The 26,058-nt window shown below is 41.9% G+C and overlaps 1 protein-coding gene across 2 annotated transcripts; it reads right to left on the bottom strand.

Moving 5' to 3' along the window:
• Positions 1–1,644: 1,644 nt before the first annotated feature.
• LOC121575426 (ubiquitin carboxyl-terminal hydrolase 48) lies at positions 1,645–25,800 on the bottom strand. 2 transcript variants are annotated; one of them, XM_041888541.2, is made up of 27 exons: positions 25,615–25,800; positions 25,023–25,157; positions 20,054–20,174; positions 19,715–19,856; positions 19,496–19,623; positions 19,185–19,309; positions 18,187–18,295; positions 16,230–16,363; positions 15,990–16,072; positions 14,631–14,813; positions 14,265–14,402; positions 13,756–13,905; positions 8,062–8,262; positions 7,856–7,970; positions 7,528–7,670; positions 7,102–7,301; positions 6,638–6,760; positions 5,419–5,480; positions 5,207–5,317; positions 4,942–5,072; positions 4,706–4,812; positions 4,473–4,583; positions 4,095–4,277; positions 3,882–4,007; positions 3,653–3,701; positions 3,493–3,519; positions 1,645–2,371 (listed from the first exon to the last, which is right to left on the bottom strand). In XM_041888541.2, exons 2-27 carry the CDS (start codon positions 25,154–25,156, stop codon positions 2,349–2,351), a joined length of 3,159 nt encoding a protein of 1,052 aa, XP_041744475.1. In that variant the 5' UTR covers position 25,157; positions 25,615–25,800; the 3' UTR covers positions 1,645–2,348. The 2 variants fall into 2 exon arrangements, with proteins under 2 accessions (XP_041744475.1, XP_041744476.1); XM_041888542.2 differs by having other exon boundaries at positions 14,631–14,810.
• Between the last annotated feature and the right edge of the window lie 258 nt (positions 25,801–26,058).

The raw sequence follows: 26,058 nt of genomic DNA, 5'->3' as shown, positions 1-26,058 counted from the left end.
AAAACCCTTGAATGAGTAGGTGTGTCCAAACTTTTGACTGGTACTGTATGCCAAGAAGCAAAATACAGTTTTCCATCAAAATAATAATTATTGCAAGTTTAAGAATGTTGCAAGAGAAAATATAAATCACCCTTATTAAACTCTCCAGATCGTTTTCTATCAATGGATGTCGATTTAATTTGTTTTGACTGCTATGATTAAACAATAAGGACCTAGGAGGTGTGATATATGGCCAATATCCCATAGTATACCCCTGAGGAGCCTTATTGCTATTATAAACTGGTTAACAATGTAAGTACAATAGTAAAAAGTGTTTGTCATTCCCATGGTACACAGTCTGATATACCATGGCATTCAACCAATCAGCATTCAAGGCTCAAACCACCCAGCTTATAATTGTAAATAAATCCTGTTTGCACATGTGCATAACTATAGATAAATCCGACAGGAGAGTTTGAGTGATGAAAGTTGGACAGAGGATCTTAATCTCTGTGCAAGAAACACTTGGACAAACTTTTAAAAAATAATGTTAGGCTATTTCTGGCAATTGTGCGTTCACTATGTGCCAGATGTTAAGACTACAAAGCATTCTAAATGGCCTATTTGTGAGATTGACTTATTTCAATAGGCATAGGCTAGGCCTACTGACTCAAATCTGGGTTTATAATTGCAATTCAACTTTGCCATGGTTTGCTGAGCTAGATGCAGGTAACGTTAGCCTATAGCCCCTGAAAGCATCTCATTTCAGGGAAAAGTCCACAATGAAACTGACATTAAATGTGGAGAATGATACATTTGCGACAGAGCTGTGACCATGATCCCAATTTATAACTTCCAATTTAATTAAGTAAACATGGCCATTAATAATTGCATAATAACACAAGGCTACAACAACAAACTTGAGTTATAGGCTATTTATTAAATCAGTTTGCCGGCAAGTGGCACAAACTGGTTTGCAATGACTGATATCTTAATTTCAATATATTTATTGTATCAAATGGTAGGCTACAGTAGCCTGCAATGGCATAGAAATTAATAGCCTACTTGATTGCCAACAGATGCAAATGTAGCCTATCATTCTCCACATGTCATTTGAATCAGCTTTCCATACACTTCTGTTGACACACCCACTTCCAGACACACGCCACGTATGCAGTTACCCATTACTCACTGCATGCTCCAAAAGGCATTTTGTTAAATCATCACATTAACAGACACAGATCTGGGATCAGTTTATCCTCTTTGGCCACACATACTTTTTACCCTACACAACCCTGACTGACCCAAGATCAGTGCTTAAGGAAAACTCAACTGTGCTCAATGTATATTCACTTATGAGAAATAAAAATGAGTGAAATAATTTTTTCTTCAATTGCTAAAGAATGTATGCAAATAGCAGTACTAAAACACCAACCATCCGCTCTTGTAGCTGCAGTACAATACATCCAGACTTGGTTTAATGTGTATATTAGAGAATGAAATACAAAATGAGTCTATACTTACTTAATCCAATATCATAGTGGTCAGATGGGCGGTTTCCAGGACAAAGGCTTAAATCTGTGTCGGGGAAACCGCCCATTGTATTTATCTACAGCGCACAAATAAGTCCAAAACAATTAATGTGTGAGAATCTGTACATTCAAATTAGAAGAAAACATAACTTTATTGCCCATATGAAAGAGAGAAAAGAACAGCTCACAATAAGGCCTGCATCTGTTTCTGACAAATCTAATCTAAATTTGTAATGTTGCTTTACTCATTTAAGAAATATACATATTTTCTTCTTCTAAATGTCACAAGGGAGTATTTTGTTAACTTTGTTGAGGTTGTTAAACCACCAAACAGTTACAATATTCAATATTTAACATTTGCATTATTTAAATATGTACTATGCATTCTTTAAATATGACCACAAGATTCCATTGAACGAAAAAATTTCTCTTGTAAAATTCAAGGAAAATTTTGTCCTACAATCGAAATACAATGGGCACCTTCTACGACTGGGCCTATCCTCTCAGAAGCCTACGGAAGCAGACAGAAGAGAGAAGTTTGGGCTCCACATTGGAAGATGCCACTCGACTAATGACCCGTTTCTACTCACAGTCCGGGCAAAGAGAGAGTGACCACAAAGTCCCAGAGAATGCATAAACGTCTTTAAATATTAAAAGCCAGCCGCTACTTTTGAACTGAGTGATAAAGAAAGGGTTTGCAACATAGTCACAGTTTAAAATATAAAAACAAAGAAAAAAAATTAAAGCACTTTTTCTCCATTTATGGACACTAATTCAAGCATTTTATTCTTGTTGTCCAGCTTCAGTCCGCTTCGAGGGCAGCGACTTATGTCCTCTTCAGTGGCCAAGAAGCCCAGTGCCTAAATGGATACATACGCATGTTTTATCAACATTGACATACAAATCGATAAATCTGGTCAAATTTAACATACTGCAGCTCAAGCACGTAGACATTGGCCATGTCCGAATACCCATACTAGCATACCACATACTTAAACTGCATACTATGTTACTCATTGTCGCATACTATTTAGCACATACCGTTTAGTAAAAAGTATGCCGTATGCCACGGCCGCAACGCAGTAGTGGCTCCTGATTGGCTGAGTAGGTGGGGCGGGCCGAGTGAGGGTGGATTTTTCCAAATTCAACCGACCTGCATCGCATTAACCAGCCTGATAATAGCTCATTTCCAATTCTATTAATTTCTCCAAACTCTGAATAGAATAGGAATGGAGTAATAATAGGCTACTCAGGCTGGTTACAGGCAGACTATCACATTCCACCTATACCATAGCCCATCTATCCTATTTAAAAAGGACTGAAGACAGAAACAGATCATTTGGTTCCATTTCAACATATTTATTAGTGAAACCAAAGTGCTGTAACATACATAAATTAAATTAAATAGCCTAGTACATACACCAAAATGTTTCAAATCAAAAGGCTATTGAACAAAAAAAAAAGACAGTTTGGTGAATCGCAAATTTAGAACCGCTGGACAGCAACATAATATACTAAAACACTGATCATTGGGAACGACATCAGAATGACTGCTAAGGCTTGATCAATAAATGAAATAGGTAGCCTATTTTTGTTGTTTGGCTACTTGGAAGGGAACTCGCAGCGCACCTCTTCCAATGAATCGTGGAAAAGTGTGCATCAAATTCTACTAGATGAAAAGCAGAAATGAGTATAACATCCTGCCATTTAAAACACTATTTTCGAAAATGTACATACTATAAAACTTGATATTTTCGCATATTGCGAATGCGTCGTGCGCGATTGCATTGTTTCGGGTTATTGGTTAATTTCGGTAGCACATCCCCATACCTTATTATCAGCTGTTGTCAAAGCCAAAATTAGTATGGCATCAGGGCATTTAAACTATACTCGATTTTCAAAACGTCACATACTACTCAAAGTATGGGTATTCGGTCACGACCATTGTCTAAGCATGATAGTGATCAGAAAATATCCTTACCTTTAAATCCTTCTTCAGGCATACACACTGAGAAGAGAACACAGAAACAGTTGTTTGAAAATGGGATCTTTCAATTCATAGGTGACCGCGAAAAAGGAATTCCTGGGTGTACGAAAGAACGAACTGAAAAAAATATGGAAAGAAACAAAAATAAACATACCCTGATAAACATCATCCATTGCGGCAAAATCTGCTATGGGTTCATCAGCCTGAAAGAAAAAGTAAAAAACCACAGCTTCAGGAATGAGCAACTTCAAGAACTATTCGCTGATCGTCTCCAGTAATCACGTGACGACGTGTACACTTTCCCATTAGATATCCATCTGTCCAATGCTGGGTGCATCTTTCAAAAAAGTTCAAGTTTATAATCTAATGGGGAGTGTTTGTACCTTCAGACAGATGACGCTCTCTGGGATGACTCCTAGGCTGCCGAGGGTGGCAGAGTCGTCCGTTAGACACCGGCCGTCAATCGATAGGTTCTGATCAAAAGGGGCCACGGAGAAGGCGTGCATGATCTGAGGGAGAACCATTACAACACACCAGAGTTAGGATCAGGAATTCTTAGATTCAAAGGCAAGGATGATTTATTATGAACCCCTCGCCTGTATTTTGAGCTCCTTGAGCGTCTGATTGGCTGAGACAATGAGTGCTTTCTCTCCCCGGAGCTTCCTGTGCCTCGTGCTCCTCCTAATCCCCGATTTGCCACCACTGGCCATGGGTGCGGGACTTGACGCAGCACCGATGGTGCCGTCACTCAGCTTCTGACGCTTCGCCCCGTCCTCTGACTGGACAGAGAGGGTCATGTGACCAGGAAGCAAGGGCAACATTGGGCAAAATCCATGTCAATCATCCTCTAAAGCACTCCTCACTTTTACATTATTAGTAAATGGTTTAGTTTCCACAAAACTACTCAAAAATGTGATTCTTAGAGACTTATGAGCCATAAAAAGTGTAACTGAGGTGAGCGGTTTGTATCCTACCTGGCTGAAGTCAGGGTCTCGCTCTCCATCCACCTTAGCAACAGGCTCCTCCCTCTCATCCTCTGCCTCCGACCCACTCACATTCATCTCAGGAGCTGCATCCTTCATTAACTACAGAGGAAGACAGAGTTGTATTCTTCTCTGGAGATTCATACTATTTACATATTACACTCTGACAGACATATTTACTTCAGAGAGAAAGAGGTAGAAGGGGGAGCGAGAAAGGGACTCACCCTCTTGTCGTCCATGACCTTGCGTACGTAGACTGTGGCTTGTGCATACTCTCTCATATCCCTCTGCTGCTGGAAAATGAAGCCTTCTCTGCAGTCCCTACACAGCTCTGGTCACACACAAACACACAGTCAACTGTCACACAACACAGTCAAACAGTTCCTCTGCACTTCTCAAAGAATCAGAACAGAACAACAGTCACACAGTCAAGGGAAAATCACGTGGGCTCGAATCTCACCAGGCTGGGTGGTGTACTCCACATTGGAGCCGTTGGGCGTGGCCTCGCTGATCCGGCAGATGGAGATTGGCTGATCAACCAGGAAGTGTCTGCTGATCACCTCCCATTCGTCGGGCCAGAGAAGAGCTATACTGTGCAGAGGGAACAGCACACAACATGAGACCAGGAGGGATGGATGATAAAGACCAGAGAAGTACTGTATAAAACACAACATGAAAACAACAACTTGAGTCAAGAGAGGTCAGAGGTCGGTGAAGTCACTCACTGTTGGGCGTCTCCCTTCAACATGGAGTCGAAGGTGAACATGAAGCCTCTATGGGGACATAGGAGCAAACTGTTCCCTACGCTAGACACTGGTGTGGTCTTAGCGGGCCTCCTACACAGAGAGACAGAGACAGAGACAGAGTCATTCATGCCATCTTTGACTTTTTTGGGACTGCTTCACCATCCAAACTGTTGGATTTGGAAAGGACTTACCTGATGAACCTTCTCCACTCGTCCACAAAAAACAGAGGAACTATGTAGAGAATATCTGTCTCCTAAAACAAAGATGGGGTTCATCAGTATGTCAACAAATATATTCAGTTCATCCAATAGTATATCTACTCTAAGAATTGAAGGAAGGAATTATTTAGGTTTTTGAACAGAGGCCTGCCTTATGTTTTATTATCAGTGTCCTAGCAGTTATTAGATTATTTATTACCAGTGTCCCAGCAGTTATTAGCAGTTTTAATACCAGTGTCCCAGCAGTTATTAGCAGTTTTATTACCAGTGTCCCAGCAGTTAGCCTTTTTATTACCAGTGTCCTAGCAGTTATTAACTGATTTATTACCAGTGTCCCAGCAGTTATTAGCAGTTTTATTACCAGTGTCCCAGCAGTTATTAGCAGTTTTAATACCAGTGTCCCAGCAGTTATTAGCAGTTTTATTACCAGTGTCCCAGCAGTTATTAGCCTTTTTATTACCAGTGTCCTAGCAGTTTTTAGCTGATTTATTACCAGTGTCCCAGCAGTTATTAGCAGTTTTAATACCAGTGTCCCAGCAGTTATTAGCAGTTTTATTACCAGTGTCCCAGCAGTTAGCCTTTTTATTACCAGTGTCCTAGCAGTTATTAACTGATTTATTACCAGTGTCCCAGCAGTTATTAGCAGTTTTATTACCAGTGTCCCAGCAGTTATTAGCAGTTTTAATACCAGTGTCCCAGCAGTTATTAGCAGTTTTATTACCAGTGTCCCAGCAGTTATTAGCCTTTTTATTACCAGTGTCCTAGCAGTTATTAGCTGATTTATTACCAGTGTCCCAGCAGTTATTAGCTGATTTATTACCAGTGTCCCAGCAGTTATTAGCAGTTTTATTACCAGTGTCCCAGCAGTTAGCCTTTTTATTACCAGTGTCCTAGCAGTTATTATCTGATTTATTACCAGTGTCCCAGCAGTTATTAGCTGATTTATTACCAGTGTCCCAGCAGTTATTAGCAGTTTTATTACCAGTGTCCCAGCAGTTATTAGCAGTTTTATTACCAGTGTCCCAGCAGTTATTAGCCTTTTTATTACCAGTGTCCTAGCAGTTATTAGCTGATTTATTACCAGTGTCCTAGCAGTTATTAGCTGATTAATTACCAGTGTCACAGCAGTTATTAGCAGTTTTATTACCAGTGTACTAGCTGTTATTAGCCGTGTACTACCTAGTGTTATTACCTGTGGCCACTTGGTGAGTGTGGGCCTGTTCTTCTCCTGGAACAGGTTGAGTAGGGAGCTCTTCTGTTCTGATGCCATCATCCTGTTCAGAGCCTCATTCTCTTTCCCCTCTCGCTCCAGCCTCTACAAGAAAACACAGGGATATCACACAGTTAACACATTAACATTTGAGTCATTTAGCAGACACTCTTATCCAGAGCGACTTACAGGAGCAATTAGGGTTAAGTGCCTTGCTCAAGGGCACATCAACAGATGTTCCACCTAGTCGGCTCTAACCAGCGACCTTTTGGTTACTGACACAACGCTCTTAACCGCTAGGCTATCTGCCGCCCATTAATAGGAATGTGATTTGAACAATTAGGTTTTTTTCTTTACAAGGCTAGAGTAGACAGGAGTAGGGAGAGACATTGTTTTACAGGGTCTCTAATCCCTCCCACCTCGTCCGTCCGTCCATCCCTTCTTACCAGGCACTGCTGACAGGGCTCCTGTAGCTGGGTGAACTGGGGGGCTTTGGGGAAGTACACCCTCAGTTTGGACCACACCTCCTCAGTCACCAGCCGCCGCTCGCTCTCCAGGATACTCAGACCGCCGTGCCGACAGAGGATGTCCTCGTTGAAGGTCTTCATCTCCTCCTCTTCTCCATCCTGGTTCTCTGGGCCGTACTCTGGAATCAGACAGCAATAGTCAAACATAGCGGGCCACACTTTGATAAAGACAAGAATCAGACAGCAATAATAAATCATCATGATCTCTGCACAAAGAGGGGAATACATGTTATTTCTCACTTGATTCTAATAATAATAATAATAATAATGTAGTTCTCTACTCTACCTTCAGTCACTGTGATAACTGGTCGTTGTAAGATTTGTGATCTCTGCTGGTTTGTGTACCTTTAGTAGCAGTGATCTCTGGTCCCTCTCCGTTGGTTTTACCATCGCTGTGTTTGGTCTCCTCCTCGTCCTCCTCCAGCTGCTCCAAGGCCAGCTGTCTCCAGCTCCGCAGAGACGTCTTGCCCGCCCAGTACCCCTCATCACTGTCGGATAGGGGTGGGACGTAAGAACACATACGTGCACAGGATACAATCACTAGCTGCAGTATTACTAACTTTATTTTATTTTGTATAAGTGCATTCCGTCTACTTACAAAGTTACGGTTAATTTGACCTACCGTTTTACGGACACAAAATGTTGCCATGAATCTGAGGGAGTCAGTGGTTACCTTTTGGGCGGGCCCTTGACAAGGTTGGTGACTTCTTTGTAATCCTCGGCCAGCTGGTTCTTTAGCCGCAGCACTCTGCATCTCTGCCCCACACATTCCTCACAGAGAGTTGAACCTGGACACAGGGTCACACACAGAAGAGGTCAGAGTTTGCAGAGAGCAGCTGAGAATATCCACTGCAAGTCAGCCATCGCAACGGCTCTTACCATCTAGCCTGGGTCCTCCTCCATATTTGTTGAAGAGAAGCTCTGCTGCGTTGACGGAGATCCTCTTGGCCTCCCCCACCTTGTCGGGGTGCAGTTTACCGTGAGAACACAGGAAGTTGCCGTTGTCGATTTCTTTGGTGACCGTCGAGTCATCCAACCATTTCTTCAGCCACTCCAGAGGCACAAACTCATACTCTTGGCCTGTAAGAAATAAACACAGAAACATGCAGGGTCCGACATTAACAATGGCCCGCAGGCCCGGGGCCAGGAACTTCTCAGCGCATTTTGCATTCCAGTTTATTTTTTATTTAACCTTTATTTAACCAGGTAAGCCAGTTGAGAACAAGTTCTCATTTACAACTGCGACCTGGCCAAGATAAAGCAAAGCAGTGCGATAAAAACAACAACACAGAGTTACATATGGAATAAACGACAACGTACAGTCACTGACACAATAGAAAATCTATATACAGTGTGTGCAAATGTAGTAAGTTATGGAGGTAAGGCAATAAATAGGCCATAGTGCAAAATAATTACAATTTAGTATTAACACTGGAGTGATAGATGTGCAGAAGATGATGTGCAAATAGAGATACTGGGGTGCAAATGAGCAAAATAAATAACAATATGCGGATGAGGTAGTTGGGTGGGCTAATTACAGATGGGCTGTGTACAGGTGCAGTGATCGGTAAGCTGCTCTGACAACTGATGCTTAAAGATAGTGAGGGAGATAAGTGTCTCCAGCTTCAGAGATTTTTGCAGTTCGTTCCAGTTTGACATCAAATACAATTTTGGTTGCATACACATATTTCGCAGATGTTATTTAAGCAATAAGGTCAGAGGAGGTGTGGTATATGGCCAATATACCACGGCTAAGGGCTGTTCTTAGGGACGATGCAACGCGGAGTGCCTGGACACAGCCCTTAGCCGTGGTACAGTCGTGGTCAAAAGTTTTGAGAATGACAAGTATTGGTCTTCACAAAGTTTGCTGCTTCAGTGTTATGAGATATTTTTGTAAGATGTTACTATGGTATACTGAAGTATAATTACAAGCATTCCATAAGTGTCAGAGGCTTTTATTGACAATTACATCAAGTTTATGCAAAGAGTCAATATTTGCAGTGTTGACCTGTCTTTTTCAAGACCGCTGCAATCCGCCCTGTCAATTAACTTCTGGGCCACATCCTGACTGATGGCAGCCCATTCTTGCATAATCAATGCTTGGAGTTTGTCAGAATTTGTGGGTTTTTGTTTGTCCACCCGCCTCTTGAGGATCGACCACAAGTTCTCAATGGGATTAATGTCTGGGGAGTTTCCTGGCCATGGACCCAAAATGTCAATGTTTTGTTCCCCGAGCCACTTAGTTATCACTTTTGCCTTATGGCAAGGTGCTCCATTATGCTGGAAAAGGCATTGGTTGTCACCAAACTGTTCTTGGATGGTTGGGAGAAGTTGCTCTTGGAGGATGTGTTGGTACCATTCTTTATTCATGGCTGTGTTCTTAGGCAAAAATGTGAGTGAGCCCACTCCCTTGGCTGAGAAGCAACCCCACACATGAATGGTCTCAGGATGCTTTACTGTTGGCATGACACAGGACTGATGGTAGCGCTCACCTTGTCTTCTCCGGACAAGGTGTTTTCCGGATGCCCCAAACAATCGGAAAGGGGATTCATCAGAGAAAAATGACTTTACCCCAGTCCTCAGCAGTCCAATCCCTGTACCTTTTGCAGAATATCAGTCTGTCCCTGATGTTTTTCCTGGAGAGAAGTGGCTTCTTTGCTGCCCTTCTTGACACCAGGCCATCCTCCAAAAGTCTTTGCCTCACTGAGCGTGCAGATGCACTCACACCTGCCTGCTGCCATTCCTGAGCAAGCTCTGCACTGGTGGTGCCCCGATCCCGCAGCTGAATCAACTTTAGGAGACGGTCCTGGCGCTTGCTGGACTTTCTTGGGGCGCCCTGACGCCTTCTTCACAACAATTGAACCTCTCTCCTTGAAGTTCTTGATGATCCGATAAATGGTTGATTTAGGTGCAATCTTACTAGCAGCAATATCCTTGCCTGTGAAGCCCTTTTTGTGCAAAGCAATGATGACGGCACGTGTTTCAATGCAGGTAACCATGGTTAACAGAGGAAGAACAATCATTTCAAGCACCACCCTCCTTTTAAAGCTTCCAGTCTGTTATTCTAACTCAATCAGCATGACAGAGTGATCTCCAGCCTTGTCCTTGTCAACACTCTCACCTGTGTTAACAAGAGAATCACTGACATGATGGCAGCTGGTCCTTTTGTGGCAGGGCTGAAATGCAGCGGGAATGTTTTTGGGGGATTAAGTTCATTTTCATGGCAATGAGGGACTTTGCAATTAATTGCAATTCATCTGATCACTCTTCATGACATTCTGGAGTATATGCAAATTGCCATCATCAAAACTGAGGCAGCAGACTTTGAAAATTAGTATTTGTGTCATTCTCAAACTTTTGACCAAGACTTTATATTGTCCATATACCACAAACCCCTGAGGTGCCCTATTGCTATTATAAACTGGTTACCAACATCATTAGCGCAGTAAAAATATGTTTTGTCATACCCATGGTATACGGTCTGATATGGCTGTCAGCTAATCATCATTCAGGACTCGAACCACCCAGTTTATAATGCGGTTTTAGCGACATGTACCTGACCCGTCACAGTCTGCCATTGAAAACCATTGAAGACAACACACGGAAAAGTCATGCCATTTGTATTTGAGCAATATCAAATATTGCACTGCATCGCAGTGCTAGCTGTGCCACTAGAGATCCTGGTTCGAATCCAGGCTCTGTCGTAGCCGGCCGCGACCGGGAGAACCATGGGGCGGCGCACAATTGGCCCAGCGTCGTCCAGGGCAGGGGAGGGAATGGCCGGCAGCTGTGGGCAGTGTGATTTGTGTGCGCTGTGGTTGGTTGCAGTCTAATTTCTTTACACTGAGGAGGGGGAGAGCATGATGCTCCTTCATCGTCTCTGTGAGTGAATTTCAAGACACTACAGTGTGACCATTTTACTAGCATTTGCACCTAAAAATAAATGTGTGAACTGAAAAGGTAAAGTATGAGCACATGTGTGAGTTGTGATTTATAGCAAAAAAAACATGGATTTTTAAGATGGTTGTGTTGGATCCCGTGTAGCTCAGTTGGTAGAGCATGGCGTTTGCAACGCCAGGGTTGTGGGTTCAATTCCCAGGGGGGGCCAGTATGAAAAATAAAAAAAATGATGTATGCACTCACTAACTGCAAGTGGCTCTGGATAAGAGCGTCTGCTAAATGACTCAAATGTAAAAATGTCATCAAACCCGCACCACGCTCCCTGCATGTCACAACTTGTCATTCTGGAGAAGTACATCAGTTGATGCACTGCACACGGGAGCTGTGCAGACTGCAGAGCAAAAAGAAGCACTCATCAATCCACACGCTGAGCTTATTTATTTATTTTAGGGAAAGTGATTTACAAAAGTAAACCTTCTATACCGAACAAACCAGCAATAGGCTGGCTACTGTTGATAGCATAAAAAAAAATAAAAAAAGCATTCATCTTGGCAAGCCTACTGCAGTGGAGTGCTGGAGTAGTGAACTACATGTAGTTCAACTAGTAATTTAACTACATTTTGTTGTAGCGTGGTGGTAGTTGAACTAAAGTCAAATCTAGGTAGTGTTTTCAGTAGTTCATTACTTTTTTGCCGTGTAGCTAACTACTGGAACTACACTATTTTGGGGCAAAAATAAAATATGGGTGAAGTAGGCAAGAATATCCTTTCTTTTTCACATCAGACCTGCCTCATTCTCACTTGAAACTATTTCACATTCTGTAAACATATTTTTTTCTAATTTGGATGTAGTGAACTACTTTTTAAAAGTAACTTTAGTTAAGTCAACTACATTTTTCTTAAGGGGTAGCTTTATTGTAGCTTAACTTGTTCCAGTGTAAAGTAATTGGTAGCTTGGTAAACACTATTTTCAGAGTAGCTTCCCCAACACTGGTGGTTTTCAACTGGTGTGCCGCGAAACATTTCCTAATCTTGATACATTTGTTTAACACTCACTTAAACGTGACCTGTGGAATGAACATGGAATTTTGACTTGGGAGTACCAGTGCAGCAAAGATAATACATTGAATGGCAGGCACATGGTTACATCTGTATCGTTGTTTCAAGTCTAGTTCGCTCAGGCTGTTGTTACGGTATCATTTGAGGGGCGCGCATCACAAGCAAAGTCATATGTATAATTGACTTTGCCTGTGAGAACCATTAGCACAGGCAAGTCTGATTAGGCTTAGCTGTACCACACAGCCTCTGCCATAGAAACAAACGAAGCATGGCTTCGTGTCCGTGGTTGCACCTTTACAATTCAGCAAACTGCTTGTCTCTAGCGCAAACTGTTCAAAACTAAATACACTATATATACAAAAGTATGTGGACACCCCTTAAAATTAGTGGATTCGGTTATTTCAGCCACACCCGTTGCTGACAGTTATAAAATCGAGCACAACGCCATGCAATCTCCATTGACAAACATTGGCAGTAGAATGGCCTTACTGAAGACCTTACTCAGTGACTTTGAAAGTGGCACCGTAATAGGATGCCACCTTTCCAACAAGTCAGTTCGTCAAATATCTGTCCTGCTAGAGCTGCCCCGGTCAACTGTAAGTGCTGTTATTGTGAAGTGGAAATGTCTAGGAGCAACAACGGCTCAGCTGCTAAGTGTTTTTTCTTCTTCTTCTGAGCTGTCTTGTATCTCCTAGATATAGGACAGACACTTCAAAACATTCTTCCTTATGATTTATTTTTTGACTGTCTTTTTTATCATTTATGAATGTGTTTTCAATGCGTTTATATGGGCTATAGCGGTAAAGGCCAAATTCAATGTTATATCAAATATATATTTTTTTTATACCTAGAGGGGTCCTAAAATTCTAAATCAAATAGCTAAATGATTTACATTTAAGTTTTTTAGCAGACGCTCTTATCCAGAGCAACTTACAGTTAAGTGAGTGCATACATTTTCATACTGGCCCCCCGTGGGAAACGAACCCACAACCCTGGCGTTGCAAACGCCATGCTCTACCAACTGAGCTACACGGGATCCAACACAACCATCTTAAAATTCCACTTTTTTTTTGCTATAAATCACAACTCACACATGTGCTCATACTTTATCTTTTCAATTCACACATTTATTTTTAGGTGCAAATGCTAGTAAAATGGTCACACTGTAGTGTCTTGAAATTCACTCACAGAGATGATGAAGGAGCATCATGCTCTCCCCCTCCTCAGTATAAAGAAATTAGACTGCAACCAACCACAGCGCACACAAATCACACTGCCCACAGGTACCGGGAGGCGGGACAGACAGCAAACTGTCAAACTAGCAGTGTTTCCCTTTCGTCGCTCACTTTGAATGACAGGCGCCTGCCCTATCAATAGATCGCTAGAAGATGCATATCGTTCATTCTTGCGGGAGAGGGCTCGGCTGACTTTTTCTGACAAATTTATTGAAAAGTAGCGTAGTTAATGTAAGTGGAAAAGGTAGTCGGCTGAAAATGAGTCTGTTAAGCCGACAGCCAGCACTAGTGAAAAACACAGGCATTATACACCATCATGAACATAGAACTACTTTCATATTGCAATATTGTGATGTGTCTGGGGTAATGTTTTTACGAACCATCTTCCGCTGGTAAAAGCTCGTACAGTTCCTTCACCTCTTCGTGCTTGGCCTTGCCCTTGTCAACGCTCTGCTTGCGCATGTCGGCCATTTCCAGGCACCACTCCTCAAACTTCCTGTTGTCTCGGTCCACCAGCCTCTCCAGAAAGCCTGGCACAGATAGAGGGATCCCACTGACATCACAGCTCCCATTGCTGGGTTCAAAGGTCATACAACCACAACATTCTAACCACAAGGCTTCTGCAGCAACAGGTAGTGTACCATGCACATTTAGCCAATTTTACAATATCAGGGAATATAGAACAATACAATTCACTAGGGAATAATCTTACTAGGGCATAGCTTTTACCACCTATACATTTATTCTTACCTATTTTTACCTGGGGTGTTGACTTCGTGACTATTTGAATCAAGTATGTCAAAGGTCTGTACAAACTGCAGCCCTTTAGCTAGCTCAATTCTTACCTTGCACATGATCACCAGGTGCAGTACAGTAGTTAGATTCTCACCTGGCACCTCAACGTTGGTCTCCATTGGGTCAGTGTCCTCCTCTCCCTGGCTCTTGTACACCAGCATGTAGGCGTTCCTGGAACAGTGGTATCCTTTACTGCACTTGGGCTTACGGGTCTGGGACTTCACAGTCTCGGCTGGAGAAAGACCAGAAGAACAGCAGAGAATACGTATAAGAGAAGCAGCGATGAAGAGTGGTAAGGGCGGGACATTTACCACTAAACAGCTGCCCATTTTTAACCAAGATGTATTACAAAACGATACAGCTACAATTCAGGGAAGTGAATGGAAAGAAAAGGGAGGAGAGGTGAAGGGGGGTACAAGTGGACTAAGGCAGGGAGGAGCAGGGACTCAGGGAGGCTCACCGATGTCCTCCTCTAAGCCCAGCTGTAGCTTCTTGCCCTCCATCTTCTCAATCTCCTCGTCGTTGAACTTGTACCAGTCGCTGGTGCGGGCGTCTCGCACGTGGGCGATGTAGTGACCCGAGTAGGCGCTGACCCCGCGGTGGATCAGGACTGCACTCAGCTCGTACACACACTTCTCATCTTCTGGGGATGTCACCCAAAGAGGCCCAAAACAAACACACACACACAGACTAACCAACTTTCCACAGCATGGATTATGTGTGTCTGCAGCCTTATCATGGGTCGTTCCATTTGATTTCATTCACTTTTTGACCCCACCCTACCATGAGACATCCATGTCTTCATCACCGGAAAAGATCAATGGTTGAGTTTGATATACTTAAAAAAAGTTTACAAACAGGGTTGTCAAACTATTTTATAATTTATTATTTCTATAAAAATTCTATAAAAAGTACATCTAAAATTCATACAAATATACTGCAATTTAGCTAGTAAATCATTGACATTTTATTTGAATTACATTTTCTACTTTAATTACTATCACAAAGATGGCCGCTGTTCCACCAAACGTTGAATGTCGACCTAAATAGTAATGTCTATTCGATTATCTATATTTCAATAGGTTTCCAAATGGCAGATTGACAGTGTACTTTTAAAGAAATTACATTCCCATTCAAGTCAGTATCTCAGATGTGTGGACCTCCAACCATCGTTGTGCTACCATTTGAAAGTTGACATTTTAATTGTATTCTCATTTTAAAACGTTTATTAGCCAAAACATGACACCCTCCCTGTATTCGAGAGCATACTGTGTCTCAACCAATGGCGGGCACAACACAAACACTTCAGATGATGTAAAATATTATCTAAGTTATAACATATGCAAAAATGAAAAACAAACTGACTTTACGCGTTAAATAATTTGAGAAAGGATAAGAAAATTACTTATTACAAAACATTTTTTAAAATAATTTATCAAATTGATATCAATGTCAATCATTAATTTTTTTCCAGTGGTGAAGACAAGGATGTCATCTCATGGTATGGTGGGGTATGCAAAATGGGTCATTCAGGTCTAAAAAGTTACTTTCGGACCAATTCTACCATGGGCAAATATGCATAGAAAGTTTCATTCAAATCAAAAGGGTGCCGTTAAAAGGTGATTGAAATCAAATGGAACAACCTTCATACCATTGTCAAAAATACTCTCACAGAACTTCGGTCATGTAGCGCAACATCAAATACGTCACGGGTAGGCGTGTCCGAGCATACGTGCCCTGTCCGAGCATAGAAGATGACGCGATATCCATCTTTATCATGAAATATTTGGTCACATGTTCAGAATGAGGCTGGCAATACCTTTTTCCTCCAGAAACGGGCCCATGTCCAGCTGCTCTGGGAAACTGATGAAGGTGTTGAGCTTCTTCTTGTGACCAGTTTGTCTGGAAATCAGAGGAGGAAAGACAACATTGAGCAACACCACCGAGTTAGAGTTGTTGCATTGACCCTCAGTGATAGTCTAATGCATATGGCCACTCCTCAGGGTGGGTAGTAAAGGGTGCTAGACTAGAGACTACAGACTGAATGAATCAAACTGACCTGTCGAAAACGAAACGCATGAGCTGCAGGTTGAGTACCCGTGGGAGGCTGTGCAGTTTGATGCGTCGAGTGGCGTTCTGTTTGCTCTGGCAGCTCTCACAGAAGTAGCGGTTGTCACCATCCAACTTCTCCTCCTGCAGGGAGAGTTCACAGGGTGATTTAATAAAAAACTCAAATAAACCCAACTCACAAATATTGAGTGTTGTCACAATTAATGTCAAATGTGCATAAAGATGTCGGAATTCAGATATGACGTCATTATTTAAAAACCATCCATTGAGTTCAATGCAGCAATATATCAGCACAATCTACGTTTTTCTGATTCTCAAATTGCCTGCGTCTTGGAGCATGTATACTATGCTAATGACGATACAAAAAAAGATTAACGGAGAGCAATGTACAATACGGCTAACTTGGTAAACAAGGCATTTGTGGTAAGTGCATGGTTGCCTAAGGGCCACACACCAAAAAAGGCTTCAGAAAAGGCATTCTGTGACTCAGGAAACAAAACTACAACGTTTCAACATCATTACATAGATAATTTTATGAATATGAACACTGTGTTGTTCAACACTTGTAAAAGTTGCACATTAATTTAAAATTATAAATCAAAGGACCGATTTTGAAATCATTGCACATTTTGGGTAATTTCCCCTAGCAACAGTACGAGGTTGCATCTTGGTTACAATTGTTACACACGTTCCGTTGTCCATGCTTGCAGAAAGCAACGCATGTACCGGACCGGACGAATCACGAAACAATACGAGATAAGAAGCTGTTGAAACATGCTGAATAGATATTTCACAGAAGCCAGAACAGCGCTTTATTTAGCTGTCAGGTCCTTGCTTGTTTTGAGAGCTGTGTTAGCTAGCAAACGTTGTGCCATCTTTAGTTTGGCTAGCAGGCAAGAGCAATGACGGCCCTTGTAGGCTAAATACAGCTGACAAAATGTCTTATATTAACAGAGAAAAATTACTGTACATGGTTAAAACATATTTACTTTACTATGTTGGTTGAGCTGATGCAAGGATGAACACCGAACGCACAAATAGTTATGTTTGCCAGTGTGCAACAAAAGTAACCAAGACTAAACTTAGCAACGTCGGAGCACACGCGCTGTGATTTGATGCTAAATTTCAAAACTTTGATTAAATAAAAATGGGCAAATATTACACGTTTTGAATCGCACAGTATTCATGTTCAAAACATTAACTACATAGTGTAGTTGAAATTTTGCAATTCCATTTTTGGTGGGTGGCCATTGGACTGTGCCGGGCCCTATCTTTATGCACCTCCGCTGTTACCTAGGGGAAATAACCCTGATGTCCTAATTCATTGTTACTTGCGGAACTCTGACGTCAAAATGCATTGATACCTTGGGGAACAGATGTCAATGCATTAATACCGTTGGGAACACTGATATCATTACACATTGTTTCAAGTTTCAATGTCACGTGCACAAGTACAGTGAAATACCTTTCTTGCACATTCTAAACCCAACAACTCAGTAATCAATATAAATGTAGTACTAAAAATAACATAAGGTAGAAAAAAACACAAGAAATAAAAATAAGAAAAACACGAGTAGTAAGAAGCTATATACAGGGTCAGTTCCAATACCATATTTACAATGTGCAGGGATAGTGGAGCGATATGTATAGACGCAAGTCGACTAGGCATCAGGATATTTGATCAACAGAGTAGCAGCAGCGTACATGATGATTGTATGCGAGTGTGTGTCTAGAGTCAGTATTAATGTGTGTGCGAGCAAATGGAGTGTGTGTGTTGAAGTGTCAGTGTGCATGAGTGTGTAGAGTCCTGTGAGTGTGCATAGAGACCGTGCAAAAATAAAAAATGTAATACAAGGGCCAACTCAGATCATCCATTTTGTTAGCTATTTAGCAGTCTTATGGCTTCATTGTTACCTTGGGGAACTGATGTCATAATACATGGTTACCTTGAGGAACTCTGTGACACATTCTGTAAGGTTCTTGTGGCCCTGGATGTTGAGCTCCAGTTCGTAGAATCGGGACGGCAGAGGAGAAGCACGACCACACTGGTTACACCTGTGTCATAAAGCCAGAGAGGGAAACACTCAGGGACAGGTTTACTCAGTGTCCGTACAAGTGCAAAGTCTGCACCTGTTATTTCTTTTTCTCAGAGGACTGAAATGTATCTGTGTTCTGTAGAAGTCTGGGTTGATTTACAATTTATTTTTATTTTTTACATTTTTAGTCATTTAGCAGACGCTCTTATCCAGAGCGACTTACAGTTAGTGAGTGCATACATTATTTTTTATACGGGCCCCCGTGGGAATCGAACCCACCACCAACTGAGCTACATCCATGCCGGCCATTCCCTCCCCTACCCTGGATGATGCTGGGCCAATTGTGCGCCGCCCCATGGGTCTCCCGGTCGCGGCCGGCTACGACAGAGCCTGGATTCAAACCAGGATCTCTAGTGGCACAGCTAGCACTGCGATGCAGTGCCTTAGACCACTGTGCCACTCGGGAGGTTGGCAACAAAACTAAACAAGGTAGTCCAAAAACGTTTTTTTGATCTTGATCCAAAATCATATATGGCAAAAGCGTGGCCCAGATAAAAGCATAACCTTTGTAGCCACAAAGCCAGAACCTCTAGTAAAAAACCCTAGTGTCTGGCCTGACATAGACCATCCAGTTAACCTGACACAGCACTTTTCCATCTGCCTTTATGATGCTAATAAAAGACTGTTAAATCCTATTTCACTTCTGACTGGCACCACCACTGATATCAAAGCACAAAATAGTCAGACGCTTGACTTTATAAAAACCCACCCATAAAGCAAGAAAGGACAAGGACATCTCTCATGGCAACCGGAAGATTCCAAATTCTAACAAATAAAACTACAACTAGGTTGTTAGAATGTTATTTAAGTCTGATTAAAGTTCATGGGTGAATGTATTCCTGGCTTACACAGTGAAGTAAGACATCTGTCCACAGAACTGCTGCTGGATGACATTCTGCAGGTTTGGGTTCTTCTGTTTGGATAAGGTGTCCTCCAATAGCGAGAGGAAGAGCTTGGAAAACTCTTGCGCGTCCTGAAAGTGAAAGAAAGGAAGACAGGTAGGAGAAAGAGAGAGTAAAATAAAAACACAGTTTCAATTTTAATTGTATTATTTGTTTTCTTCCTATAGCCACTGTCAAAACAAATAACCTTCTTCCAAACATTGTGAACTCTTCACACAGACTTTTCCTGTACATGTAAAAATATAATTGGTCTCTACCTGCTGTTGTCCTGTGTCCAGCCCCAGAGCCTTGACCAGCCCTGATGGGTCGATGTACCTTCTGTTGCTGTTCTGCAGCAGTGCAAATAGGTACTGCAGGTGTTCACATATGCTGCGAGGCTCGTAGTCTGAGAAAGGGAAAAATGTGTTTCAGCTCTACAATTTGGGTTTATCTGAGGTCATCTATATGGTTGGGCTTATCTCTGAGGGCTTGCACACCTGAGTCCATGTTGTGCTCCTCTGCCCTGGCGTTCTGACACAGGTACAGGGTCCTGCGCAGTTCCAGGTTGTGGAACCACACCTGCAGAAAGGTGTTGACGTAACACGTAGCGCCCAGGTTTGTCAGACCCACAAACGTGTTCTAAGAGGGAGGGGAGAGGGAGGAAGTTCAAACAAACTTGTCTCTTACTCATCCAGTGTTTTCAAATCAGTGCAGATCAAAAGGCAGACAGTTTAACTTGAAGTGGAACTAAGTAATGTGGATTCACAAATAGGCAGGAGCACATCCTTGCAGGTGTAAATCTGTGTTCATGTTGAACGTTGTGGAGGTAGGCCTACCTTGTCCCGACGCTCCGAGTTTGGATCGTCAATATTGTGGAAGGTGTTCTCGTCGATCTCTCCCAACCAGGCATGTTCCCCAATACCGACAAGACAATTTGGGTTCCCTTTGCAATTCCTCCTGTATAAGCAAAGTCAGGGGGAGAGACGTCAGTATCCTAACAACAATCTCTTTCACATATTTTTTAAGCAAAGATAGTGGCTTCAGGCATTAAAGGAAAAATCCAACCAAAACCACTCATTCCTTATTTACTGTGTTAGACAACACTAATATGTGAGAAGAATATTTTCTGTGAACAAATGTTTCATTTTGGCTTTATAATAAGTTTGGTAGCAACATGGAAAATCGTTGTGGCTAGCAAGCGAACGAAGCTACACACAATAATACCAAAGACAGTTAGCTGTAAAATCGCCAAAAAAAAACATGCACTAATCTCAACATTTTGAACCTGCAGATCGGTGTGGCTCAGAGTGGAGTCTGACATTCGCAACGGCAGATATACTTTTGAGGAGATGGGAAACGTTTCCCATGCTACGTCAATGGGCCACGCGGTGCATTCAAGCGATTCTGGGACAAGGAGCGCTCTTCTTCAAGGAGTGAATGGGAGTCTATTGGGCGCTTGCTCAAAAACCCAACATTAGCACGAATTTCATCAACCTGAAGTACAACATTACAAATATTTTCCTAGATGTGAGATAATTAACTTGCTCTCTGTAATATCGTATAGCTTTAAAATCGTACATTACATACTTGAGGAAAATAGGCAGGTTTCTCGACATATACACCGACTTTGAGAAGGGATTGTGTGACGCAGCATGACAGTCTGCTGGGTGGGGCGTTATACGTTCCTTCATTCATTGGATTGCTATCTCCTTTCTATAATATCTCTGATAACGGCACCATGCAATGCACCCTGGACTATAGAGGCAGACAGATAGGAAGAATGTGCTAGACCCTCCGTTAAATTACACATTTCTCGTGGAAGGAATATCGCAAAAATACGATCAATGGCTCATTCGCGAGAAGACATCCTCCCGAGTTATGACATTGACTAGTATTGAAATCTGACATGTATGATAGACGGTTTCGCGATCTAAAAGTCGTATTCCTATTAACTTCCAGTGTAGTGAGAGCGACTATCACAGTGCTACATCATACTGTCCGGATTTCTGCCTGCTTGAACGCCAATAACTCAGATACACATGAAAACATTAAATGACCCAAGGAATCGATAGAACATCACTCAGATGCACAAAAGCAATATAACATTCAAAATGGGTCAACCTTTCCTTTAATACCAAGGAATGACATCAAGCATTAGGAAGCAGATAAAGTAATTATATTACAGTGGAATTCCCTGTGAGACTCCAATCTTTCACTTTAAAAAATGCATGCCAAACAAAAACCACTGAGTTTTAAAAAACCATACAACTCTATGCACAATATTTTGAAGAATTTATAAAGTAAATAAAATAAACTTACTGGAAAAACTGTGCAGATGCTAAATCTCCCTCAGTTCTATTATGTTACCAAACTTTGTATCTCTACAGTGCCTGTAAATATGTTTTAACAATTTCCACTGAACATTTTACAAGGTCCCAAACAGTCATTCTGATTCATGTAAAATAGTATTTTGAGTGACTAAAATAAATCACCCATAATATTTTTTGGGGAATAGAAATGCTAAATATGTCCATAGACAAACATTGGCAGTAGAACGGCCTTACTGAAAGAGCTCAGTGAATTTCAACGTGGCAACGTCATAGGATGCCACCTTTCCAACAAGTCAGTTCGTCAAATTTCTGCCCTGCCAGAGCTGCCCCGGTCAACTGTAAGTGCTGTTATTGTGAAGTGGAAATGTCTAGGAGCAACAACAGCTCAGCCGCGAAGTGGTAGGCCACACAAGCTGACAGAACGGGACAGCCGAGTGCTGAAGCGCTTAAAAATTGTCTGTCCTCGGTTGCAACACTACCGACTTCCAAACTGCCTCTGGAAGCAACATCAGCACAAGAACTGTTCGTCGGGAGCTTAATGAAATGGGTTTCCATGGCCGAGCAGCCGCACACAAGCCTAAGATCACCATGCACAATGCCAAGCGTCGGCCGGAGTGGTGTAAAGCTCGCCGCCATTGGACTCTGGAGCAGTGGAAACGAGTTCTCTGGAGTGATGAATCACGCTTCACCATCTGGCAGTCCAAAGGACGAATCTGGGTTTGGTAACGTTCTCCTGGCATCTGCCATAGTGCCAACTGTTAAGTTTGGTGGAGGAGGAATAATGGTCTGTGGCTCTTTTCCATGGTTCGGGCTAGGCCCCTTAGTTCCAGTGAAGGGAAATCTTAACGATACAGCATACAATGACATTCTACACGATTCTGTGCTTCCAACTTTGTGGCAACAGTTTGGGGAAGGCCCTTTAATGTTTCAGCATGACAATGCCCCCGTGCACAAAGCGAGGTCCATACAGAAATGGTTTGTCGAGATCGGTGTGGAAGAACTTGACTGGCCTGCACAGAGCCCTGACCTCAACCTCATCAAACACCTTTGTAATGAATTGGTACGCCGACTGCGAGCCAGGCCTAATCGCCCAACATCAGTGCCCGACCTCACGAATGCTTGTGGCTGAATGGAAGCAAGTCCCCGCAGCAATTTTCCAACATCTAGTGGAAATCCTTCCCAGAAGAGTGGAGGCTGTTATAGCAGCAAAGGGGGGACCAACTCCATATTAATGCCTATGATTTTGGAATGAGACGTTCGACGAGCAGGTGTCCACATACTTTTGGTCATGTAGTTTACTTTCTCTCATGGCTTACTACCAGGAAGATTGAAAAGACAGGCTGAGTGGGTGGGAGCTTATATTCATGAGCTCACCTTTACTGACAGCTCTTTGAAACATCTATATCAAGAAACTTGGTTGCAGTGAGCAGTGTTGCAGTAAAATCATCAAGCAACTCAAACATTGAAATTGTATCTGTAGCTAGGTTTCCATTCAATTGGCGAGAGATTTTCATACAAATATTCTACAATCTGCATAAAAACAATGTGCTTTTTCCCACCAGAGATGTTTCCATCCAATTGACTTGTTGCAGATAAAAGGCTATGCATGATGACGTAGTGCATATGGGTGGTCCTCTGTAGCTCAGCTGGTAGAGCACGGCGCTTGTAACGCCAAGGTAGTGGGTTCGATCCCCAGGACCACCCATACACAAAAAAATGTATGCACGCATGACTGTAAGTCGCTTTGGATAAAAGCGTCTGCTAAATGGCATATTATTATTATTATTATTATTATATAAAAAATACCTTTTGCTGTTAAATGGGTTACCATCGCATTTTAAACTCTACTGATGGATTTCTCACAAAATAACTTGCGTTATATAGTGTGTGTGCCCATTCTGGTATTGGCACGTGCGCTCTAGTCAACAGTACTGTATCTGCGCGCTGTTGGCTAGAGCACACGTATAGCCTTATTTTTGTTTGTCAAACTGCAGCCGAGCATTGAGGATCATGTCACCAGAATAAGACCCTTGATATTTATTGGAAAGGAGCATCAAGCTCATCACCTTGCACTTTCACCACCCTGTGAAGTTAATATTTCATCTGTAGCCTAATAAACTGCATGCTTTCCCGATGAGTCATAGTGAGAGGACCACACCCATGTCATCACGTGACAAAGTTTACTTCGATATGTTGCACCAAAAGCATTTACACTGACATTTCTTGCATAATTCCTTTTACCGACACAAAAAGTTCCCGTGTCTAGCGTATTTTGGTTTATCGAAATTTGGAACGTTTACAGAAAAGAATGGTCTGTTTCCATCAGGCCTGTCATTACTTGTGTAAAAAGGTTGGATGGAAACCTGGTTAATGATGTCAATGTTGTTTTTTATCGCACTGCTTTGCTTTATCTTGGCCAGGTCGCAGTTGTAAATGAGAACTTGTTCTCAACTGGCCTACCTGGTTAAATAAAGGTGAAACAAAAAAAACAAAAAAATGTTTGTTTCTTGTGATGCAGTTCACAGCAGCACTGACGGATGTGTTGACATGACAACTGTGTCAGAGTTTTGAATGACCCTTCCCCCCTTTTGTGCCATGCTGGCTGAAGACCTAGCTAGCCAGTAACTAGCTAACACCAGACACAGATGAAATGGGAAACATAAGTATCTTTGCCATAGATGAAGTATAAACTTGTAATTATATTTGCTGACACCCTAGACACATTTTGCCACCAGTAGAGTAGCTATTTAGCTATATAAACCACGCCCCTCTGCAAACACCTTCTCCTATGTTGGTTACATGGGGGTACTTATTTAATTTAGGTAAGAGAATATCATGTTACCATTGGTGTATTCAAATGAGCATTAGGGTGTCACCTTATTTCCCTTAAATAATCCAGCCTCCTGAATACAAGTGTTTGACATGGGGGAGGGGACCAGTAGGATAACTATGATCAAACGTTATCAATGTAGAAGCAACAGTCATTTTTCATACTTTGGTCATCATATTTTTCTTCAAATATCATCCAATTTCATGAAACATGATTTTGACTGTCCCATGACAAGTAGTCCTTGTGCATAGAGTTCTATGGTTTGTTAAACTTGAAATCAATGTTTTTTGTTTGGTATACATTTTAAAGTCTCCGCGTAATTCTGTTACCATTGAATTGTCTATACTATTCAGTAATGTGAATATCAAAATACTAGAGAAAACATGTCATGACAAGTGTTTCGCCTATCTTTCCATAGATGGAATCTCATTGTGTAGCCTATGTATACACATTATATTCAACCGACTAGTTAACTACAAGATAATAAAATAGCAGAGAAAATATAGTTGTGCAACACAATCAATTCACTCTTAATGTTCTGGCAACATTATAGCAGTTGAATATGCCATAAGGGACACGTTTTGAGGATGGGAATAGAAGAAATTAGCTTGGAGAAAATCTTGGTAGCTAAATGTGCACATTTACCTGCATGCTCCCCTCTTGCACGCCGGTACACAGATTCGGTAAGCTATCTCAATATGTTCCCGTTGTATGTCCTCTGGTCTCACCGACTCGACCCAGCGCCAGGCTGCTTTCTCAAGCTGTACGCGAGGCGCCATTCTGCAAGAAAAACAGAGCCTACCATGGGTACCCTGACAAAGAGGTGCCGAGGATGCTGCGGCCTAACTCGCGCTACTGGCACAGTTGCAGTCACTTAACGTCGTTAGCTAGCTAACGTTAGCCAGTTGTCTAAATGTAGGTATCTAGTCCGTCGGCGAAGAAAATGCCAAAATAATACTGTAGCTACAATGTTAATCACATCAGGCAAGCAGTTCAAATTACATCATCTAAACATTCTTCCAACATAGGCTAACGCTAGAATCATATAAACTGGTGCTTGTCGTAGCTAACTAGCTACCAATCATAATGCTAGCTAGCTTGTCGGATATTCCCCACTGCAAATAACTGCGTAGCTAGCTAGCTAGGTCTCAAGCTAACGTTAGCTAGCTAGCTACCCATCATTTCTTGTTAGCGGATTATATATATATACTTTTTTTAATTAAATGTACATTCGAACCTTTCGTGCGTGTACCACAAACTTCTGATTGTGCAGCTGCATATATTTTCATATTTTATTCAGTTTTGTTTTAGATTTAGCGCCCTTGCGTCAGTTTTTAAATAAATAATTTCCTCCTTCAGTTTTAGGCGCAAGTACCTACGCATGACATGCGATTGTTTGACGCAGCTACGTAGCCACTTTTTTAAAAAACGCGGGGGACTCCCTAAAAATAGAGAAGAAGTGGCGAAGCGAGAGTTTTTACCACAGATAGAACAATGAGACAGATATTTCACCGGATGTATAAATGTGAAACATGCGCTTGTCGTTTCCACTCACTACCAAATATGATATTGAGATTTTATATTATCTGATTTTCACATCATTAGAACACTGTATATAGACATAATATGACACTTGAAATGTATTTATTATTTTGGAACTTTTGTGAGTGTAATGTTTATT

This window comes from Coregonus clupeaformis, chromosome 10, assembly GCF_020615455.1.
Source record: "Coregonus clupeaformis isolate EN_2021a chromosome 10, ASM2061545v1, whole genome shotgun sequence".
NCBI lineage: Eukaryota > Metazoa > Chordata > Actinopteri > Salmoniformes > Salmonidae > Coregonus > Coregonus clupeaformis.
This window is presented reverse-complemented; position numbering and strand designations above follow the sequence as displayed.